Consider the following 19,107-nt stretch of genomic DNA (forward strand, 5'->3'; position numbering starts at 1 on the left):
GCAGATATCTTTCGCTTTGGTCTCAGGAAGAAATCTCGTCAGAATGGCCTCGAAAGTCGAAGTTTCCGTAGAATATTGGTAAGTTTACGTGAATTTATTGTCGTTTAAGCCCTCCTCCATCTCATTTTTTCTACTAAGAAGTTAAAAGATAAGTTAGAGTAATTGGAAAATTGCTAGCCAAGCTTTTGTACTCCATTGGCCAGCATTGGTTCAATGGCAAACTTAAACTAGCATTTCAAATATCAGCTTAATTTTTTTGAGCTTTTAACTTTTGTGTAGAAGCTGGAAAGTTCTTGCTTAATTCAACCAAATAAACTCAGCATCCACCCCCGCTCTGGAATGGTTATGGCCAAGAGATGATTTGCTTGCTTTCATGGCAGTGCCGCAGTGGACGTCAGGAAACCCAAATTGTTGACGAGGCAACGAATTGAAATTGCTTGAATGCGTTTCCTTGTTGTTTCAAACGAAACGTTGTAGAAATCTATAATTTCTGGTGGGGGTAGATTTGTAAAACCAGTCGTTTGCAACGGCTTGCACCGAAACGAGCATTCATCGAACCCAAATCTTCACGAGTTCATTACTCTTCATTTTTAACTCTTATCTACACAAAGCATATATTAACTTTAATATAGAGTCATAAAATTTTTTATTGGCCTGAAGTTCAATTTAGTAGTTCAGAGCTTAATTCGTTCTCTCATTACCCAAAAATAGCAGGCCAAATTTTGAATATTCTGGCTCGATACATTGGAAACAGATATGAACCACCCCGAAAGTGCAATATCATTTAATCTGCAATTCAATCAGTTTAAATGCTACGGGCATTTAGGAATAAAGTGACAAACATACGAAGAAATAGAGGACTATATATTGTATCTCTGGCGTAGGAAATTGTATGTCTTGGTGATGATTATTGTAAGTGATGGCAAAACAAGTCGTCACTTGTTTTTCTGTGTCCTGACACGATCTGTTTTTTACATTTTAATTTTATTCTACACTCCCCATCCCTTTTAAGGACGGAGGGTTTTTGTAAAGGGGTCAAGATTTTCCTTTAAAAGAGACAAAAGCTGCTCTAAAGTATTATTGTTTGATTAGAATCCATTTTTTTATTTTGATAAATTTTGCAACATGCTATGGGATTATATGATAGTGACTGTGTCCGTGAAAAACAACAGCAATGCATTTAGTTAGGTAGATATTCTAGTCTTGATAAATACTACATGGCTTTGAAATAATTAGAAAAGTTTGTTAGGATTTAAAGATGTCGATGAGTAGTCAACACACCCTTAATTTCACTCATTCTGCATCATATGAACAAATTGTTTATTTTGTTTTCCTTATCATTCAGCGGTGCCTGAGGGTACGCCCCACGCTACAGGGAACTGGCTGATGAGATCAAGGCCGATGTCCCTGAAGCAAATGTTGTCGGCCAAGTTGGTCGCACGTGTAAGTTTATATAGTATGAAAATGTATAGTGAACAAGATCTTCGGTTGTCTGTTCCTTCTTTTTAGATAAGGGACAATTTTTAAACTTTCAACAATGTGCAAGTTGTTTACTAATGGTTCCTTTGTTGTGAATGTGTTTTTTGCAGCTTCATTTGAAGTAATGGTGAATGGAAAACTGATTTTTTCCAAACTTGAACAAGGAAGTTTTCCCTCTTTCAAAGAGGTTAGTTGAAATTGAATAAATCAAACTCAGTAAGAGTTTTGAGACTAACTCTCCTAGAAGGTGCATGTTATCAGAGAGGCACATTTGTACCTGCATAGGTTACATAAATTTCATCAACACCCATAGATGCTCATAGCCACCAAAGTTAAGACTTCTACCCCAGTTGTTCAAAGCGTGGACAATGCTATCCACTTGATAAATCTCTACTGGTTGGATAGCTCAGTATGTTTTGTTAACTTTTACTTACTGGATAGCATTATCTGGACTTAAAAAAACCGGGCCCTGTTCCTATGTAAATAGTCCATTTTACAGTTGTGTGCTTGGTTGCCAAGCCTTTGAACAGGAGTGAGGCTGAGGGTGACCTTGTTATGATACAAACCTTGCTGCTTTTGAAATGCAAATTAATTTGTTATCATGCTAACTAGATTCTGGTCTCTAACACAACAAGGTCACCTTCAGCCTCACTCCAAATCAAAGGCTTGGCAACTAAGTACACAACTGTAAAATGGCCTATTGTTGTGAAGGCAGTTATTACTATCTGTTCAACATAAATTCTTTCAGTGCGTAACAAAAATGATCATTAGTCTTACCTTAGCACACCTAACTATTAATGCATTGTGCTAGAATAAAGTGCTCTGTGTACCAGTGTGTTGTATTGTGTTTTCAAGTAAGTTTTGCAACTAATTGTGTTGTGATATCAGTTTTGAGCTCATAATTCTGTAGAGTAATATCAACAAAATTGTAACCACCAAAGTTTGGTGTGGAGTGGTGTATTAAAATAGAATCAGACTTTGCATATTTGTTTTGAATATAAAGTTAAAATTGGAGTGTCTCTTTTTGTATAGATTGTTGTTGTGGTACGTGACTGCAGCCAAGGCAAAGAACCCTGTGAAGTGACAGAGAAAGAGGAATCGTCATGCATCCTGCTGTAGTCCAGCCACATGTTAACAATCCTATTAAATCAAATCACTTTAATCCAGTTGACAATTATGTGCACTTGCACACAAACTCGATAAAAAATTGAATCATTTTATTTATTAAAGTAGCATTTTGTTTTTTCTAGGCACCTAAAAGCCATCACCAAAGTTTCTTTTTTATGATTGATGTCCTCTTAAAAACTAATAGTTGTTACTTCACATGTAGTAAAGTTAAACCTAGTAGATCTTCTTCCGTTGTCTCAACGGTAGTTGATGTGCGTAAAATATTTGGGCATGAGACACCTTAGACCCAAAATTTGTAAACTTCAGCCAATCCTTCCCTGATGAAAATTTTAGTAATGGTGGATTAGTTGCCTGTAAAAAGAAACTACAACACATTTTCAGCTATTGTATGTATTCATTTTTGCGTAATTGACTTAAATTTTAATGCAAATATGGTGCTTATTTTTGGCCCTGATGCCTCATTTGGCAACACAATTGTTCACATGCTATGTGGCATACAGTTTAACTTTAAAACAAGTGGATGGAGCAGTGTGTGTCTGTTGTTGATGCAAGGTAACACTGTTAATGTTATTGTATGATGGTCACATCAAAAACACTCAGTAATGATGTTGACTTGATGGTTGGAACATTGCAGTGGAACAGCAGAAACTTGATAGGTAGACATGCCCTGAGTGCTTGTTGAAAATATCAATAAAATATGGAAAAGTTAGAAGTCATACTCTGTTTGCATTTCTCTGCAAAGTAAGGTTAAGTTTGTTGCTTCTCAAGTGGTTCTAGATTGTCACCTAGAAGTGAGACTTACAGGTAAAGATTTCTCATAAATTTCCAAAGTGATTCAGGTATTCCTTCTTGAGTACACCTCATTTAGGCAACAATCTCCTAAATCTTTTTCACTAAATACTAAAATTTTGCCCATGGAAGGAGTAATCCAAACCCTCTTGAAGGTAACCAGGACTACTTCCATTATTCTTTGTTGGTTCAGAGTCTCTATTGCTGAGTATTGATAAACCTAAGTCATCACAAAGGCCAATCAGAGCACAGAGAAAATGCACCAGACACAAGCTTAAATGAGAACTCAAAGTAAAGGCAAAAAATAAAATGACCTGCGAAACATGAAAATGTAGTAACTGCCTTCACACCATTACTTTTTTTGCTGAGAAACCCCAAGTTTCACCTAAAAAATGTCTAAGGGCACATTTTTTTAGCACATTCTTTGAGAAGTGCTCTTACAAAGATTCTCATCCACCAGTTTGTTTGCTGCTGTTATCAAGCCATTGGAAACTAAGGCTCCTTGCAGTGCTATTACAATGTTTCTTCTAAGAAAATGCCTCCTAATTCATTGGCTATGACTCATCAACACAATAAGTTGAATTTTCCAAGGCTTGAACCATCTCCAATAATTATTGTATGAGATTTTCTTAAATATGGTGTTACAGATCAAATAATTGCTTGGATGCAGAGGGGTGCTCTAATGATTGTAAGCTATAAGAAGACCACTACAAGTTAAGTTTTTACCTCTTGTAAGCAAGCAGCCTCTGTCATTCTATAGGCTTGAAATGCAAAGGTAACAAAATCCAATTCACATGACTTTATTGTTGAATTCATAATCAACATGACATTATCTCACCATGAATGCACCCCAACCTATCAATACTGAGCAAGCCTACATCAAAACAACACTTAGCCGCACCTAATGAGAGCATCCACCACACATCAAACTTAACAACAATATTTATCAAACTGTCTTTTCAAAGACTTCTGTATGTATAAGACAAAATGTTTTCCCTCATAATCCTTGCAAAAAGAAAGACACAACTAATGGTAGCTAGGTGGAGAAAGGGGGACTGTCTGAGTAAAGCTGTCATTTGAATCTACCATACAGTTACAGCAAGAAAAATCTCTAGAAACTGTTCAATAGTTGAATTATCATACATAATAACTAATAATCATTCACACTGTAAAATACTAAACTGTTACCAGATTAATGGACAAATAAGCCCCATAGTTTCTTAACATATTTTACCAAGAGAGGATTACTAAGCACAATAATTATCACTTTCCTACAATGGACTACTGAAAAAAATTCCATTTGATGGTCTGTAATGAGAAATGGAAAAAGTTAAAAGTGTTACATTTATGAGCACCTTACACTCATTTTTGAGGCAACTACAAGCTTCCAAAACCAGTTTACACCAAGCCAAATAATTGGCAGGACTCAAGTAGAAATTAATGGCTAAATAACTCTTTCCATCTTTTCTCAATCCATACAATGTCTATGTGGTTTGAGTACTGTCCCAAACAGACACAGATTTCCCCTTTCATATCTCTAAACTATGAAATTTGGGGAGCCCACATCAAATCTTGACATTTTAATTTTTAAATCAATTTAGTGTTAACTAAGTACAATGTAAAAGTATTGCATGCAAACAGTAGCTTGTGGAAGGCCTGGGCACAACTGCTATTCAATAGTGTAAGCCATGAAGATGAAGTGTGGACTATCTGGACACAATTCGTGACCTGGCTTCACTGTCTCAAAACCCATGAACATGAAAGTGCGCATCAGACTCACTGCAAAAAGACCAACCAAAAGAAAAAATTATTTATTTACATTTACATACAGTACCCTGCTTGAGAAAGACTTTGAAAAACAACTTGAGGATGCCCAAATAGTTAGTTGCAAGCAAGAACTGAGTTGAATAAACATTTATATGCTGTACAACTGAGCTGAACCCTTTCACTCTCAAGATCTCATCAGTGATTCTCCTTTCTATCTGCCACCCAATTCTTATGATGTTAGTTTGGATAATTAATTATTGGATCAACTTAAGATATTCTACTTGATATTTTTCTTTATTCTTATCACTTGTCTGCTTGATATTGTATTGATATTGTAAGGAGAAATTTTGTCTTGGTCACTCATAGAAGTTCAAGGGCTAAAAGAAAGCACAGGCAAATTAGGCCATAACAGTAACATCAACTCTTAGTACAGACAAACAAATAATAATTTTGCATTTCTTTTATTATAATTAGAAAATGAGGGAATTTCAGGGTACAGTACGTTCTTTGTGCCCAAGAATTCAAATTACCTCTGTCTTCTCTTTCCTTGAGTAGACCAACAAATATGTGAGTGCAGTCAAGATGTTCCTCTGCATACTCCAGCAGTGACACAAAACTAACCAAAACAAAGATTTCTAATAAGTGCCATGAGGTAATGCTATCTCAGTGCTAGTTTACAATAGGCTAGGCAATAGGCTTGGCAGATCCACCAACAAGTTGTAGTGGTATAGGCTAAGTTGCTGCGCATAAAAAGATTTTTAGGAGTGTCTTGAAGACCGATGGTTTTTTGACAGCTTAACAACCCTCACAAAAGCATCTTAAACTCAATTTAGATTGCTTGAATACCTGTAGAGAGGTTTACAATAATGTTTTTATGATGTGACCAAATAAAGAAAATTTCCCTCAGGCTAATAACTTTAGTTCTTGTACTGACAAGTTCAAAATTTGGCTCTTCCAATGCAGATTTAAGAACCTTTTATTAACCATAACAGACAGAATTAGCCACAATAATGTGAGATTGTACCTTACAACTAAAGAGGAGAGACCTACCACAACTTATCTAATTATCAGAGCAAATTCAAACCGCCACAGAAACAAGAAGTAATACATACAGCAGTCAGTATTACATACCACTCTTTGCCTCCAGGAGCAATCTCTCCATGTGGAACCTCTACATAAAGAAAGCTATTTTGCAACACAGCTCTCCACTTGACCACATCGTGTTCACCACTTTTAAGGCAAAAGCTATAGAGCAGGGACTTTGATAGTTGGTCATTGTCACTCTCATTAGCTATTTTGGAATCCTGGTCAAAAACAAAAACATAATACAGTTGAACCTGTATTAAGTGGGACTGTACTAAGCGGTCACCCACTATTAAGGGTCACTTGTCAAAGTCCCAGATTTTTTTCTCCTTAATCACTGTACTTTTCACCTCTATGAAGCAGTCACCCCTATCAAACAGTCATGGTCACTTGCCAGAGAGTCAGGAGATGACTGCAAGTCACTGGAGTTTCAAGAAATCCCAGCCATAATATGAACCTATACATACATGGACAAAACTAATTAACTCCTTATCTACACAGGCCCAAAACAAGAAACAATCTCTTCACCTTTCCAAAGCATTTTACTTGTTCACTGATAGAAAACTTGAGCTCAAATTCTTGTCATAATACAACTATTGGAGTTTTTCAGTTCCACACATTGTAGTTTAAAATGAATTCCAGGGCAAAATGATTTTAACAAACTAAGTTGAATTTGTAGCTTCCTTTGTTTCAAGTATATTTCCATAGTCTTTACAAAGAGGACAATACAAATCAAACTAATCTTAAGCCATTTATAATGAAAATAGGACTGAGTGGAGTCCAATTCCATCTGTAGTACTGTTATACAGTCAAGTGATTAACAAAATCAGACAACTGCCACTGAGTAGGGTCCAATTTGATCTGTAGTCATATGAATGATTTAAGAAATTGAACCATGCTGGGACAAATATCACTTACATTAAAAAGTTTGAGGAAGGATATACCGTCCTCATCATCATCTCCTCCTCCACCACCATCTCCTGAACTTCCTGCCTCGTCATAGCGGACATCAGGTATACCAGTCCATCCACTGTCGCAGCTTATAGTTACAATACACTGCTGACTCCCTGGTCAAATTAATCAAGCAATAGTATTCAGGGCATGAAATTAACCTTTTCTTCTGATAGCCACTTGGCTCCTAAATTCTTCAAAGTGGTAGCCAATTCAAAAAAAGTTGGTCGCCATTTTCAAAGACAAACAAAATCTTTCTTTACGCTGTCAGCATTCTAGATAGACCCTCCAAAATTAAGTTAAGGAAAAGATCTTTAACGTGCTACAAAGTGGACACTAGGATGGATGATAAACAACGTTCAGGCTCATCTAAATCCAAGATGGCGTCTAGTTATTGATCGAGATGCATGTGCTACGTTTTGGAAACAAACTTAATGAGGAAGTTTGCCACGGATTTATCTCTGCAAATCTTTTTAATTCACTATATCTCTTGGTAAGGTTATGATGAAATGTCTAGTCGCCAATTTGGCGACTAACTTTCAGGATTTGGTCGCCAAAGTGAAAAATTTAGTTGCATTGGTGCCTGTATTAGGTGCAATTTCACGCCCTGGTATTACAAACAAGCAAATTTTGGTGAACAAGATTCAACACTATTATTTTTGAATTCCAGACTTAAGTTAAGGAGTCAAATCTGATGACTAACACCTAAAGGTAGTTTTCAGGGGTTCACCCTCAAGGTGAATATTCTTCAAATAAGTTAATACAAGAAAATTTGAACTTGCACATAAAAATTCTGAACGGTAATTTATGTATTTAATAATGCAATGACAAAAAATGACACAGGCTTCTTCCAATGTTTGATTTGAGACTTGATAACACTTAATAAAGGTCTTGAATATGTTTTCTTTTGATTTAGGATTCCACGCAAACCCTGAATAAAACAAAGGCTGGCTGAAAACAAAGGGCTGTCTGAAAAATATAATATTCAACACTGATGATTTAATCTTGTGAAACAAAGGTTCCCGTCTAGTCAAAGGTGCGATGGTATTCATCGTAATGTTTCCAACACAATTTTCGTGTTTGCAGAGCGAGAATGTCTATGATTCCTCCCTTTACACGACAAAGATCTCAAAAATCACACACCAACTGGTTTGAAAATAAAGGCAATTTGCTAGCGGCACCAACAAATTCGCTTACATCAAATGCAGCTGCAATGAATACAAATTATTAGCGACAAAATTTTATTATGTAATGAGCTTTGATCACTTGTTATCACTGCAGCTACGATAAACACACGCATTCGAATACTGAAGTCACTTGACATTAAAATACTTTAAACATTCCTGGAAAAAAAATCGAGCACAAGTGGGCAAGTATCAGTTTTATCATAACAAAGTGAATATATGGCTGAGACATACGTAACAACAAAATCTTCCCCACTTACAGGGCTGTTTGGCGAATTTCCCCGGATGCTTTTGGTTAGGATGTTGGTTTTCTTTCTTCTTGTGCGGCGAAATTGTTGACAAGTCGCTGCCGAAGCAGACTACTGACGACAACAGCAATAATTAAACGTTTGAAGGAGAAACTGAATAGGCGATTGCTCCACTAAAGACTCCTGAGCCCCAACAGATCATGGAAGTCGAAAATATAGACCAGAATGCTTTTGGACATTTGTCAGCCTTGTTCCCAGGCTTTTTCTGGTGCATTTAAGAGAGGGTTTTGAGTGTCCTCTCATACATTACAGAAAAGTTATTGCAAAATTAAATTTTTCAAGCCCATTGTTATGTAGGATTTCAAGCAGTGCAACATCTCACAGAACCAAAAAGGCATTAAGTTTAAAGTGGCTTGAGAGGTTTATACATATCTTCGCTGATCGTCGCTGTAAATTCAGCCTTCGGAGAAGCATAATAGCATTAGTAATTAGGCTAATAATAGAACTATTAACAATGGTAATAGTACTAGTCTTCTTCTGATTAATTAACGAGGAGGAACAATGGCCTACGATCAAAACGTAGTTGTAAGCTAATTTTCTCGCAAGACTGAAATCCACGATTGGAAAGGTATAATTACTCAGAGGATCGTCATTGTCAACATCATCATCATCTCAATCAATTCGGTAAAAGCCGGTTAGGCAACATACCAACCACGTACAAAATGCAAAAGTAAAAGTTATACACTACAATAAGTACAATGCAGAATAAAAAATGAACTATACAAATTGAAACGCTCCTATTAGCCTAATGAACTAAAGTAATTATTGAATTCGACAAGAGATGTAATATCAGGTATATCAAGGAGAAGCTGATTCCAGTCTCGGGCAGTTTTTGGGAAAAACGAAAATTTGAACACGTTTTTCTAACAAAAAAATTATTATTATTATTGATTATTATTCAACAATACTCAGATTAACAGCTTTCAGACTAACCTTTTTAGCTGTGCTGGGTCGTCACGCCTTAAGCTGAATTTTTCTTATGTCGGCTACAGTGAACAGGCTGCTTTAAATTGGGTCCGAAAAAAACTTAATTAAAGGTGCTAAGTCAGTTACTCGACTGATTATGAATGTTTAATTTCAGAGTGTTCTAAATAACTCAAAGAATTTGAACAAAAACTGATTCCTAAAAACATTCGTTAGGTAAGTCAAAGGTTAACTTTTGGCTGTTGGTTTAAAATAATAAAGAGTTTCTGATTTGCTTATGTTCTTGCCAGCAACGTTTTACTTAGCCATATTCAGCGATATGCCGCTCTTCCTGGTCTGGATTGGAAATACGAGGAAATTTAATACACCCTATACACAAATGACCTCATTTATAATCTTTTTATGTTATTTTTCCAAAGATTTATATAAACTTAGGACCTGTCAATGATTAGAAAGAGAAAAGCTGGGAATTTATCGCATAGTACACGCACACACATCTAAGGAGTCCATTAATATAAAATGAACCTTTACTCGTTCAGTAAAAATGTTACAGAAAAGACAACAACACATTTTTATCGTTTATGCATTTAATGATAACAACTAAATGCAGTCAATATTTTTTTTGGCTTTCTCCCATTTTTTCCTTTTTCTATGTCATTATTATTGCAGTTAGACGTTTGTTGTACAAGCTCGTTATTTTGAAGGAGCAGCCACTCAGAAAGATACACACAGCTTTATGGACTCGAATAAACAGTAATTACTTTGAAATTATGATAATATCGCCGATCTACAAAAGTCAACTATTAAAAAAGAATGTCTAATCACCTTAAAATTATGGGCCTACTTATTGATTAAACCCCCGTAAATACACGTAAGCAGTGCTCGGAGAGGAATCACTCAGTTGTTTAGCTCAATTACCCACATGTTCATTGTTAAAGGTCCGGCTTTTGTTGTGCGAAGAAGTGCGGTGTATAAAAAAGGTTTTCCTTTGCCTCTGGAATCAATCATATTAGAAAGTACAACGTAAAGTCGCCGACGACTCTAAAAAAAGGGAAAATCAGGGGCGTAGCGACCATATGTGTACAAGCGTAAATTTGGATCCCTGCAGAATTGCTTTTATCTATGAAATCATGCTCATTTGCATGAATTCCTCTCAGTTTGATGCTACGACTTGGAAGGGTAGAATGAACTGTTTGTCCAACCTAAAAGCTCTGTCGTTATGGTAAACAAAATGGGTCTCTAGAACAACATTCCTGATTTAAAAAGGGTTCAAAGTTAAATGATTCCAAACGATGTGTTTAAACTTCATTTAAAATTAAAGAAATGCTTGATCTTCTGGCCCTCTACATGATTGCGTGAGCCTTTCAAATGATCACCATTACCTCGTCATAGATTCTCTAAAGTAAAAGACAGACAAGAACATCGAGTTCTTGATTAAACAAATATTATCGCAGTATATAATGTTCAGGTTGCCATTTATTTTTTGATCTGAGGCGTCACAAGTGAGAACTGTGTTGACCCTTCAATGAGTTGTTTGCTGGGCTTCCGCCGGGCTTTTAGGATCTTGCATTCATATACCGAGCTAAAATTGGCCTTTCCTCAAACACAGAGAGGTAAATGCAAACAGCTGTGCGCTTATTGCGACAAGCCGCTGACAGAAAAAACCCACAAGGAACTTTTAAAACGTTTATACGTCAAAGTAATATGTAACAAAGTGTTCATTGATAAAACACTTCAAGAAATTGTTCACTTAAACCCGCATAGGAAAATGGAACATCTGTAAAAACAAGGAAGAGCGCTAAGAGCAATGTGTGATCTACTCTTACTATAAAAGTAGGCAGATGAAGAAGGACTTTTTACATGTAGACCTTCAGACAACAAAGAACTCCCGAGGTTTTTGTTCAAAATGACGAGGTTTGCGCTTTTCACCTTGTTGGCATTCTTTGTTGGAATTTACGGTTAGTTACATTGCAGCTATTCCATTTGTCTCTCACGTCTTCTTCTTTTGATGAGTAATTAAGATTCTTACAAATTAGTCGAAGCAATGGGTAAAGGATGATTCAATTTTTCTGTTTTTGCTACTATGCGGATTGATCCTGTTGCCCTTTTAAAAGTCTACCAACTCGCGAATCTCACAATCACGGTTGTCCTATTTATATTTCCCATGAAGGACTGGTTAGCACTTTCAACTTGGTTTGTGAGGGCACTTGAATGAAGATGAAGTGTAAAGGATGCCTATATCTATTCATTCTGTTTCTTAAGGGGAATAGGTTAAGTTTGGCTGAAGTTTTGAGTAGGACTGATTAGTGCTACGGACATTATTTTAAGGTAGTGTTGATTTTAAGGTAAGTGTTGCATAAGGTAAGTGTTGCATAATATGGACGAATACTTATAGTACTTGTGTTTTCTCTTAAAGGTAACCCTGTTCCTGACTTTGATGCGGACTGTTCCGAAGGATCTGGAGACTGTACCCGTAAGTTGTGCCATGAAGAGTGTAAAATCGTACATCATTCGTGGTTTATGTCAAGAAGCCCAGAAATTTTTTTTAATGGAGCTCTGAAATAGCTCACCAAATTTTCCCACACATTTCTAGTTGTACCATATATAATTTTTCGAAAGAGTTGTTTTTGCCACTGAATATTCTAAGATGCCGAGATGCGCTAAAAAAAGACTAGCCCATTTCAAATAGTGTTGTAAGATAACACCTTTATTTTCTGAGGAGCCTTAAGACTGTCTACAGATAATTTTCAGTTGATTTCACCTTGAACAGACTAAAAAAATAGCGACAACAACAACAAAAACCTGGGAGTGAACGGCTTCAGAGTAGTTTGACATCATTATGATCCAGTCAAACTCGCAACACATACTGATCGATTAATCTTGTCACTAACTTAATCTTGTTTTAAGCCGCACCCCCACCAGGAACTTCCGCACCAAGCCCTCCGCCGCCCACTGGAACATCCGGTCCTCAACCTCCACCTTCACCGTCCTCCTGTGGCGATCGTCCTATTTCAAATGCACGAATTGTTGGTGGGCAAGAGACAATTAAGAACAGCATTCCGTGGCAGGCAATGTTACGCGGAAACAACGGAGGGCAGTTCTGTGGTGGTTCTCTGATCCATAAGCAGTGGGTTCTGACCGCAGCTCACTGTGTCACTGGATCGCAGCCCGGGCAATTTAAAATTTGGTAAAGGTCATGTCTTTGACTTTTGCAAGGGCACTTCAACACCGGCTTGTTTTAGATGAGGCCGTAAATGCATATGCAGTCAATGTAGAATATTTCAAAATAATAATTATCATCCTTGTAACAATCTGATTTCGTCTAAGCCTAAGTGACAGAAAATATAGTCGCAGAATCTGAATTGACCAAGGCTCGAGTTCTCAAATGATCGCAATTTTATTTCATTTTTTCCTACGTTTGTGACAAATGCATAACATATTAAGATCAGAACTAGTTGTTGGTTAAAATTTGCATTTCATATGACGAAAGTGAAGTATGACATTAAATCAATTGAAAGGGAATATTTCTAGTTGCTACAAAGGCATTTTTTTTTCGATCACTTTTTCTTTAAGAAGAGTAATTTTGAAGTTTAAAAGCATCGAAAATTTCGCCAACTGCTTCTACATCGACTGGCCACTTCCAAGCATTCTGCAATGCTATTTTTGGAACAATAAGGTATGAGCTTTGATCTCATACCTTATCAGACTTATCTCCCTTTTTCTTTTTGTAAGGTTGGGTGCACATCGTAAGGAAGTTAGAGAGGACACCACTCAAGAATTTAATGTTGTTGACATTGTACGACATCCACAGTACAATGCGAACACTAACGAAAACGACGCTGCTCTCATCAAACTCAACAGATTAGCAGTTCTCGGACGTGGTGTGGGGCTCGTCTGTCTAGGAGATGATATTCATCATCTCCCCCTGGATGACCTCACTAACCAGTGTCTGATAAGCGGATGGGGAACTCTTAGGAGCGGAGGTCAGCAACCAGATAAATTACAAGAAGTGACCGTTCCCTTAGTGTCTCCAAAAGTGTGTCAAAGCGCCTATGGCAACCTTCACGCCTCCATGCTTTGTGCCGGTTTTCGCGAAGGTGGTAAAGACAGCTGCCAAGGTGACAGCGGCGGACCATTGGTGTGCAACTATAATGGGAAGCACTACCTCGAGGGGGCTACCAGCTGGGGAGAGGGTTGCGCCCATGCTGGAAAGTATGGCGTGTACGCTAAAGTACGTTTTCTGAGGAAATGGATCGACAACATTATCCGTCAGTAATGGAGCAATATCGACACTGAACAGTGTAGATTATTGGAAAAGCGGGAAATTGTAGTGCACAGTATGTAGGGGGTAACAAGGGTAAACATGAATAAAAAGAGCAATGTGCTAAAAATTCTTATCAACTTCTCTGACGAAAACTTTACATACAGTAAATCAAACTTTATGGCAACCTGAGAATGCAGTATGATGTTGTGTTTAAGATTTTCCTAATAAGCAACACCCGATCAAACATATGAGCAGAGGGTCGGGGATCACCTTACGGAAATGGGAAATCATGCAGTGACTCAGTGAACATTCTAAAAAGTTCGATAAGCACTTTTCAGCGTCTTTTAGGTTCCCAAAGAGTGGCGCAAATAGTTCACTCGTGATACGTGATTTTGGGTAACAATATCAAGGCACGTGCGAAATTAGCTGTAGGGATTATCGCGATTTTTTTTTCTTTTTAGTATTACCTTGCAACAAAAACAATAATGATAACCATCTAGAGCAGCTGGTTAGCCATCATCAGTGTCTATTTTGGGAAAACCGAAAAAGTTGGCCTCCCCCAGATTTTTAACAGCTCCCTTTTTCTTGCTATCGTTTCATGTTAGGTTTCCTTAAAAAATTCCCCGGTGTCCATTTCTTCACTATTCAGGGTTGTATAGAGGGGTCTTCAGTGGACAACATAACACAATATCCCTAGACAGGTGTCGAAGTCTGATTTCTGGATCTGAAATAATGCGCGCCAACCAAAGCTTTTTCACATATATGGAAGTGTGGAGAAGCAGCAAATGGGAAAGTATCCCTCGTGTTGTCACATAAAGTAAAGATGAAACAAGAAAACTCAGGATAAAATACGATGTAATCTGATTTGACACAGAAAAGTTCTGTTCTATAATCGAGCAAATTAACTCAATTTCACAATTAGTTAGAATTTTCACCAGACTTCTCGAGGTCAATCGTTACATCCTGACACCTTGCCCCTTCAAAACCCTTCGGGCAAACGCAATGGGAACCTGCGGCGCCTGGAATCTTAAAACATGTCCCACCATTGAGGCAATAATTGTCCCTGAGTGGCGGGTCACATTCTGTGAAAAAAAAAAAAAAAAAAAAAAAGAGGATAGAGACATGGAACCTTATTTATAGAATTAATGTAAAAAGGGAGGAGATTTATTAACCCTGGATGCGCGAATGAGAACGATTCTTTTTAATTTCGAATCACTTTCTTGTGGTGTGTGCCTTCTTCTTCTGTCGATTTAATCGTTTGGTTCATTGAGATAATGGTAAAAATGTTAAGAAAAAAAAAACAGAGAAAGGAAAATAGTGAAACTATCATTTTAACAAAAGAGGTCACACGGAAAGAGTAGTTTTGAAATCTCAGTTTTTAAAGGATCGATCAACAGGCTGCGAACTAGGAAGTACAATTGTGTACAAAAGTACAAAAAATTATCTCTCTCGATAACTTCGCGAATTTAGAGGTTCCTTTGAAAAGGCATATCGAAAACGCGTCGGCTACAGCTCGAAGGTTGCTAAAAGCGAAGTAATAGGTTTCCACAAGTAAGAGACTTGAACTTAATGAGACAAATAATACCTGAGTGTCTAATATGAAGCCCACGTAAAAAAAAAAAAGAAAAAAAAAAGAATTAAGTTAGAAAATAAAATGAAATGAAATGAAAAGAAATGTTTGCGTTTTTTCTTCCAACATACCACTGCTTCCACTCGGCACACCATCTTCTTTAGGGGGAGCAGCTGCTGTTGTGAAAGTAAGAGTCAATTAATGAAGGAAGGAAGGAAGGAAGGAAGTGAAAAATCAGTAAGAGTGTTTTTCATAATGTTTAAAGTGATTTCCAATAACGTAACATATTATTCATTTAGATTTCCTTTAGTGTTAAAAAGGTGAGACATATTAAATACTTCGGTGTTAGGCTACAGCAAACATTAAGATCAAAGCTATACACAAATTCACAAATAGCCTTTCGTAATTATCATGAATTGTGGCTTAGGTATCCTTACTAGTACCTTTGTGTTTCGTAGCGGCTGTATAGTCAATCCCAGCAAGAAGGAAAATAATCGCCAGTGTTGTCCTCATATGCATGTTGATTCCTTAACTTTCTGCTCTAATCGGCTTGTAAATCTCAGGAGTCTTGCTTTCCTTCGCATTTGGGTCCCTTTTAAGCTAAAGTTATCTGAATAAGACTGGTACTTCATTATCTGTTACTGATGAAGCGTCCACCGGTACGTTGGCGGATGTGGTAAAGCGTGGTTAAAACTGTTTGTATCACCGGTTAAAAATTTTCCATGGCGCCGCGCTCTTCAATTTTTAATATAAAAGCCACCTTGTTAATATAGCCACAATATCTGGACTAAAATTTCTATAACTTCTGGAAATGACTAGACTTTAAACTCGTTTGGCACAAAGAAACGTGATAACGAGATAGTTGTGTTGACTGGTAAGTCCCACAGAGAGGTTCAACCTTTTGACTTGTTATGATTGCGTGCGTCTAGAGTATGGATATGGTTAACATAACAATACTATACCCTGCTGCGCTCGTTTCTGCTGGTACAAGAGTAGAAATAAGGGCTACATTCCAACGTATGACTAATGTTATTGAAATTTTCCATGTTGTTAGATTATTCCTGCCCAATTAAGCGTTCACCACCTTATACAAAAAACATCTACAGCATTGCTTGCTGCCTTCGCTCTTCTACTTGAAGCTTTTTTCCAGTTGCATTTGAAATGTAGGCCTTTTTTATTGTCATTCCCTCATTACGATCAAGTGACTCCATTAGAAAGAGAAAAGTGAACGAAGTGGTGGTCGTGTTGAGTTCAAAAAAATTTCCAAGGTATTATGCCCTCCTACGCCTACTTTGGCCAACGAGGAATAATAAAGGAAATTTGCGTGGTAGGAATTCATTTTTCGCATTTTTGCACTCCTACACATAACATGGTCCACTAACAGGTCGAACGAACATTATCTTTGCCACGTCGTGCTTAGATTACAGTTATATGATTCTCTATTCTCCTGGCATGTCGTCTCTGGAGATCATGAATAGCAGCGAATCCTGTGGACCTGCGCAACAAGCTCCAGTACTTACTTTTCGGCTTTAATCTGCTTTCAAAATTGATATTCAGTTACACCACAACTGTACTTGATTCAAAAATTAGTTTATTCTGACGAAATTCGAAGGTTTATTCTGACGAAGGTCGAGGTCGTTATCGTAAACTACAGAAAGCCCTATATTTTTAATGCCCATAAAATTCAAAAATAAAATAAAAATACGCCAATGAGGACAAGAAAATTTCTAAAGGAATATTCAAGCTGTTACCACAGCTCCTTTAATACTCGTCGACAAGTATACTTAAACAGTGAGGAGGACTTCCTCATGATGAAGTAGCACGAGCCACAAATAATTAAAATATAAAAACCAGCTGAAGGCCGTAACAAGTAAATTTCGGTACATAGTGAACAAAGTGTGCTTACCAAAGATAGCTAACAAAGGAATTACAGAAAACGCCTGAGAAAAAGTTAACAGGCTATTTGAAGTTACTTTGTTTTGGAACTTGCAATTCGCGCCATTTCACGCAACTTACCTTCTTCTGTGTTCACCAAAGTGTCAAATTTGTCGAACTCTACTACCGTTCCACGTTTCAAAAGTAAAATTTTATCACAGTCTTTGATAGTGTTCAATCGATGAGCTATAGTGATGACCGTAGAATCTCAGTTTTTCACGCACAACGCCCAAGTCTGTTGACAACGTAAGCCAAGGCAAGTCCAGCAAAAGCTAATTAGACGAAAAATTGAAACAATGAATTAAACAGATACGATTTTAATTGATTTTCCACACTGAACAGTCAAAAAAGTAATCCTGTCACGCCCTTGCCGTGGAAAGTAAAATAAGGCAATACAAGGGGTTTTCCTGAGAAGATGCGATGTAGAGCAAAAAATGGGAGATTGCACGGGTCACCAGTGATTTCAAAAATGGATGTAATAAAGTATTTATTCCACTTTGCGACTCGATTGACCACTAGTACTTTGAATTATGCACAATATTAATCCCTGATTTCCCTCAGTTCTACGCAAATGTAATATACTATACCCTTTACTGATCACCTAATTCTAATGAACCCGTGTAAATATTTGGGTTTTCTTGCGCTTTCGGTTACTCAATCGAATGAGGGTATGTTTTTTAGATACATACTCACCGCCATCTTGAGACATAATAATAGCTGAAAAAGCCACTGCACCAACAAATAGTGATGCAAGAATTTCAAATTTCACACTGATCCATTTCCCACCGGCCATTACCAAGATGTTTGCTTGATTCAGATTTAGAGGTAAAACAAAACAGGCATGTTCAAATAATATTGCAGCTTCAAAATGATGGCCACAGTGTATGGATTACACCATCTGTAACACTAGGTCATTTCAGAGATCTTAATTTCATGGTCAGTGCATATCGGCTCTGAGAGAAATTTGAAGGGAGCCCAGTGCCGTGAACCCGTGATATACAGGATACCCAGCATGTGCTGTATATGAAAAAAAAACAGATTTTCAAGCTGCCCAGGAAGTAAGGTTAGCACGCAAAAGACCACCGGGGACTTCTAGAGCACAGTTTTGAGCTAGAGAATGCGTATGCCAAGAGCAAGTCCAAAGGCTCATAGGAAAGGTTACCACAAAACAAGACTTAACAAGAACAGCTGTATTCAACTGGTCAAACTACAGAAAAATTCACGTTTGGTCTCAAGTCCTGGTACATTCTACATCAATGGATGGATTGAAACAAATGCAAATAAATAACAACACAAAATATATTGAGCCATGAAACTTCTGAAATGTTATATGACTAGTATGACTATAATTATTGAAGCATAGTTAAACAGCTAACCCACTGGGCTTTTTCTGCTACTTTTGCATCAGCATTTCTTGATTTTTCTTCCAAATTATTTAACTAATACAACAAAATAGAAAATAGTGAATAAGATATATCACATGTACAAACCACAATGAATCTTAAGAATGACTCAGCCCCAAATATCCCACCTGATATTATATTTTTGGCAATATAAAAAAGGTTTCAAGCCCAAAAAAGGTCAAACTTTATTTAAACTTGCAATAATAATTTTCCTGTACTTGAAAATTTTTATTGCTGTAATTGATTTTTTTTCTGCAAAAGTACGTTAGGAAATGAATGAGTGAATGAATGACACTTTATTTCAATAAAGTGCATAATAATA

At 37.0% G+C, this 19,107-nt stretch overlaps 4 protein-coding genes across 5 annotated transcripts; 2 read left to right on the top strand and 2 right to left on the bottom strand.

The window, feature by feature from the left end:
* Positions 1 to 43: 43 nt before the first annotated feature.
* On the top strand, positions 44 to 3,316 carry LOC113670798 (migration and invasion enhancer 1-like). The gene is made up of 4 exons (XM_027186994.2): positions 44 to 78; positions 1,376 to 1,443; positions 1,590 to 1,666; positions 2,512 to 3,316. Exons 1-4 carry the CDS (start codon positions 44 to 46, stop codon positions 2,596 to 2,598), a joined length of 267 nt encoding a protein of 88 aa, XP_027042795.2. The 3' UTR covers positions 2,599 to 3,316.
* Positions 3,317 to 4,180: 864 nt separating this feature from the next.
* Positions 4,181 to 8,762, bottom strand: LOC113670830 (ornithine decarboxylase antizyme 1; the record flags this gene model as incomplete). The annotated part of the gene is made up of 5 exons (XM_027187018.2): positions 4,181 to 5,175; positions 5,694 to 5,779; positions 6,295 to 6,467; positions 7,165 to 7,313; positions 8,642 to 8,762. Coding segments are annotated over 5 exons (639 nt in total), but the record flags the coding sequence as incomplete, so codon positions are not given.
* A 2,577-nt stretch (positions 8,763 to 11,339) lies between these two features.
* On the top strand, positions 11,340 to 14,004 carry LOC113670904 (trypsin). The gene is made up of 4 exons (XM_027187117.2): positions 11,340 to 11,571; positions 12,030 to 12,086; positions 12,521 to 12,800; positions 13,346 to 14,004. The coding sequence occupies exons 1-4, from the start codon at positions 11,520 to 11,522 to the stop codon at positions 13,887 to 13,889; spliced, it is 933 nt and encodes a 310-aa protein (XP_027042918.2). The 5' UTR covers positions 11,340 to 11,519; the 3' UTR covers positions 13,890 to 14,004.
* A 711-nt stretch (positions 14,005 to 14,715) lies between these two features.
* On the bottom strand, positions 14,716 to 16,676 carry LOC113670865 (pro-neuregulin-4, membrane-bound isoform-like). 2 transcript variants are annotated; one of them, XM_027187061.2, is made up of 3 exons: positions 15,891 to 16,676; positions 15,579 to 15,623; positions 14,716 to 14,959 (listed from the first exon to the last, which is right to left on the bottom strand). In XM_027187061.2, exons 1-3 carry the CDS (start codon positions 15,964 to 15,966, stop codon positions 14,796 to 14,798), a joined length of 285 nt encoding a protein of 94 aa, XP_027042862.2. In that variant the 5' UTR covers positions 15,967 to 16,676; the 3' UTR covers positions 14,716 to 14,795. The 2 variants fall into 2 exon arrangements, with proteins under 2 accessions (XP_027042862.2, XP_027042863.2); XM_027187062.2 differs by having other exon boundaries at positions 15,579 to 15,620; positions 15,891 to 16,350.
* Positions 16,677 to 19,107: the final 2,431 nt, after the last annotated feature.

Source organism: Pocillopora damicornis, chromosome 2, assembly GCF_964200805.1.
Source record: "Pocillopora damicornis chromosome 2, jaPocDami1.2, whole genome shotgun sequence".
In the NCBI taxonomy this organism is placed as follows: domain Eukaryota; kingdom Metazoa; phylum Cnidaria; class Anthozoa; order Scleractinia; family Pocilloporidae; genus Pocillopora; species Pocillopora damicornis.